Here is a 3,256-nt window from a genome sequence, read left to right as displayed (position 1 = left end):
TTGTATATCATGGATGGCCAGTCATCGCTTCCATAGATATGTCTGTGAATTTGAGAGTGGTTACATTTCTCCAGCCTTTACCCCTCAGCTTTTTATCAAAACAGTGGCGGGGTTTCCACTTTGTTATTGTTTGACTGCAGATTCCCCCATTTAACCATAGTAATTTTTCAGCATAATGTTGCACTGACTGTAATTGAATGAACTGAATAATAAGTCTATGATAGCAATACCTGCGCAATGAGCAGACAGTTATATGTCCCTGAATGCCCTAAGAGAAGAATCAGCAAAGGCAGCTTATAGATATGACCAACAGATGGCAGCAATACAGTGGCTTGCAAAAGTATTCACCCCCCTTGGCAATTTCCCTATTTTGTTGCCTTACAACCTGGAATTAAAATAGATTTTTTGGGGGGGGAGTGTATCATTTGATTTACACAACATGCCTACCACTTTGAAGATGCAAAATATTTGTTTTGTGAAACAAACAAGAAATAAGACAAAAGAAAGAAAGCTTGAGCGTGCATAACTATTCAACTCCCCCCCCTCCAAAGTCAATACTTTGTAGAGCCACCCTTTGCAGCAATTACAGCTTCAAGTCTCTTGGGAGATGTCCCTATAAGCTTGGCACATCTAGCCACTGTGATTTTTGCCCATTCTTCAAGGAAAACCTGCTCAAGCTCCTTCAAGTTGGATGGCTTCCGCTGGTGTACAGCAATCTTTAAGTCATACCACAGATTCTCAATTGGAATGAGGTCTGGGCTTTGACTAGGCCATTCCAAGATATTTAAATGTTTCCCCTTAAACCACTCGAGTGTTGCTTTAGCAGTATGCTTATGGTCATTGTCATGCTGGAAGGTGAACCTCCGTCCCAGTCTCAAATCTCTGGAATACTGAAACAGGTCTCCCTCAAGAATTTCCCTGTATTTAGCGCCATCCATCATTCCTTCAATTCTGACCAGTTTCCCAGTCCCTGCCGATGAAAAACATCCTCACAGCATGATGCTGCCACCACCATGCTTCACTGTAGGGATGGTGTTCTCTGGGTGATGGAGGGGTTGGGTTTGAACCAGACATAGAGTTTTCCATGATGGCCAAAAAGCTCAATTTTAGTCTCATCTGACCAGAGTACCATCTTTGATATGTTTGGGGGAGTCTCCCACATGTCTTTTGGCCAACACCAAACATGTTTACTTATTTTTTTCTGGACACTTTCCCGTAAAGCCCAGCTCTGTGGATTGTACGGCTTAAAGTGGTTCTATGGCTAGATACTCCATTCTCCGCTGTGGAGATTTGCAGCTCCTTCAGGGTTATCTTTGATCACTTTGTTGCCTCTCTGATTAATGCCCTAGTTGCCTAGTCCGTGAGTTTTGGTGGCAGCCCTCTCTTGGCAGGTTTGTTATGCTGCCATATTCTTTCCATTTTTAATAATGGATTTAATGGTGCTCCGTGGGATGTTCAAAGTTTCTGATACCATGATCTGTACTTCTCCACAACTTTGTCGCTGACCTGTTTGGAGAGCTCCTTGGTCTTCATAGTGTCGCTTGCTTGGTGGTGCCCCTTGCTTAGTGGTGTTGCAGACTCTGGGGCCTTTCAATGAGCATGTGACAGATCATGTGACACTTAGATTTCACACAGGTGGACTTTATTTAGCTAATTATGTGAAGCTTCTGGAAGGTAATTGGATGCACCAGATCTTATTTAGGGGCTTCATTGCAAAAAGGGTGAATAGATACACACGCACCACTTTTCAGTTTAAAAATAATAATAATAATTTAAACAAGTTATTTTTTTCAATTCACTTCAACAATTTGACCTATTTCTGTGTATGTCCATTACATGAAATACAAATACAAATCCATTTAAATTACAGGTTGTAATTCAACAAAATAGGAAAAACGCCAATACTTTTTGCAAGGCACTGTAGATCCAAAACCAACTTTAAAAAAATGTATTATCTCAACCTTCTACACGTCTTTGTTGTATGTTGGTATTGTACATATCATTTTTACAATATTATTTGAAGTTAGACTCAATTGTTGTTGTCACAAAATATTATATTTGGTAATGAGGGAGAAATGAATACCTTGCTTCTTTTCTTGTCTCAGGTTATGGAGAGATCTATCCGGTGACCCTGAATGGTAAGGTGGTCTGTATCCTGTATGCCATGGTGGGTATCCCCCTCATGCTCCTGGTCATCACAGATGTGGGAGACCTCATGGCCGTGCTCCTGTCCAGGGCCTACATCCACCTGCACACTCTTTTCTGCAGGTTGCGTCAATATGGCCGCTGGTTCCGCTCCCATCACACAGAGAAGTCAGGGGACGGGGGCCAGGGGGACCGCCAGGACGGAACCTACACATTCAGCCACAAGGTGGTCGTCCAGGAGCCCATCGACATCCGACAGGTCCTTCACAGCCAGCAGTCTGTGAAGTGCAAGTCCAACCAGTTGCTGAACAACACAAAGATCTTTGACTGCATCATTGCACAGGAGAACTTCAACAGGCAGGGCCCACTGGTGCCGGAGCCTTTCTTGCCATGAGCTTGACAGCATGCCTCCCTTGCCCAAAGACTTTGCCATCTGGGACTTCACAGGCATCGGGGAGAGTATGGACAAGCTAAACGTCCCGCTGCTCCTCATCCTGGTGGTGGTGTTTGCCTACATCCTGTTTGGAGGCCTCATCCTGCCCCTGTGGGAGACAGAGTTCAACACCTTTGACGCCTACTACTGCTTCATCACCCTCACCACCATTGGCTTCGGTGACATCGTGCCCAACCACCCCAAGTTCTTCATGCTCACCTTCATCTTCATCATCACGGGCATGGCCATCATGTCCATGGCCTTCAAGCTGGGCCAGTCACGCATTGTCAGCTGTTACCGCCAGTGCATGCGCTGTATCAGCGGGGGAAGGTGAAGAGGTATGACGAGTTGGAGAGCGACTGAATCAAAGAGTTTTGGCCCCATCGGGCAGCTCAAGGGTTCTAGGGTTATAAGGCCCAGCACTGTGGGTCAAAAAAGCACTAAGAGTGGAGTTGAAGTTCTGTACGGCTGACTTGTGAACAGTGTCTAGCTCAGGGGCGGTGCAAAGATAACCCTTGAGTTGACCCCTCATCATTAGCATGAGCAAATGAAAATGTGCATGTGGACAATGCTTAAAGACATCCTCCAGTGATTTTTAAATGTCCTGTTGAAAAGTGATATCCCAAGTATAAATACAGTAAAGTACACACACTCAAGGGTAAAACCAAAAGGTTTTGA

At 44.6% G+C, this 3,256-nt stretch overlaps 1 protein-coding gene across 1 annotated transcript; it reads left to right on the top strand.

Annotated features, from left to right (window-relative positions):
- Window positions 1–2,105: 2,105 nt before the first annotated feature.
- Window positions 2,106–2,912, top strand: LOC124016940 (potassium channel subfamily K member 18-like; the record flags this gene model as incomplete). The annotated part of the gene is given in 2 exon segments (XM_046332277.1): window positions 2,106–2,515; window positions 2,517–2,912. Coding segments are annotated over 2 exon segments (806 nt in total), but the record flags the coding sequence as incomplete, so codon positions are not given.
- Between the last annotated feature and the right edge of the window lie 344 nt (window positions 2,913–3,256).

The sequence above is a fragment of the Oncorhynchus gorbuscha genome, unplaced genomic scaffold (assembly GCF_021184085.1).
Source record: "Oncorhynchus gorbuscha isolate QuinsamMale2020 ecotype Even-year unplaced genomic scaffold, OgorEven_v1.0 Un_scaffold_12422, whole genome shotgun sequence".
Taxonomy (NCBI): domain Eukaryota; kingdom Metazoa; phylum Chordata; class Actinopteri; order Salmoniformes; family Salmonidae; genus Oncorhynchus; species Oncorhynchus gorbuscha.
This window is presented reverse-complemented; position numbering and strand designations above follow the sequence as displayed.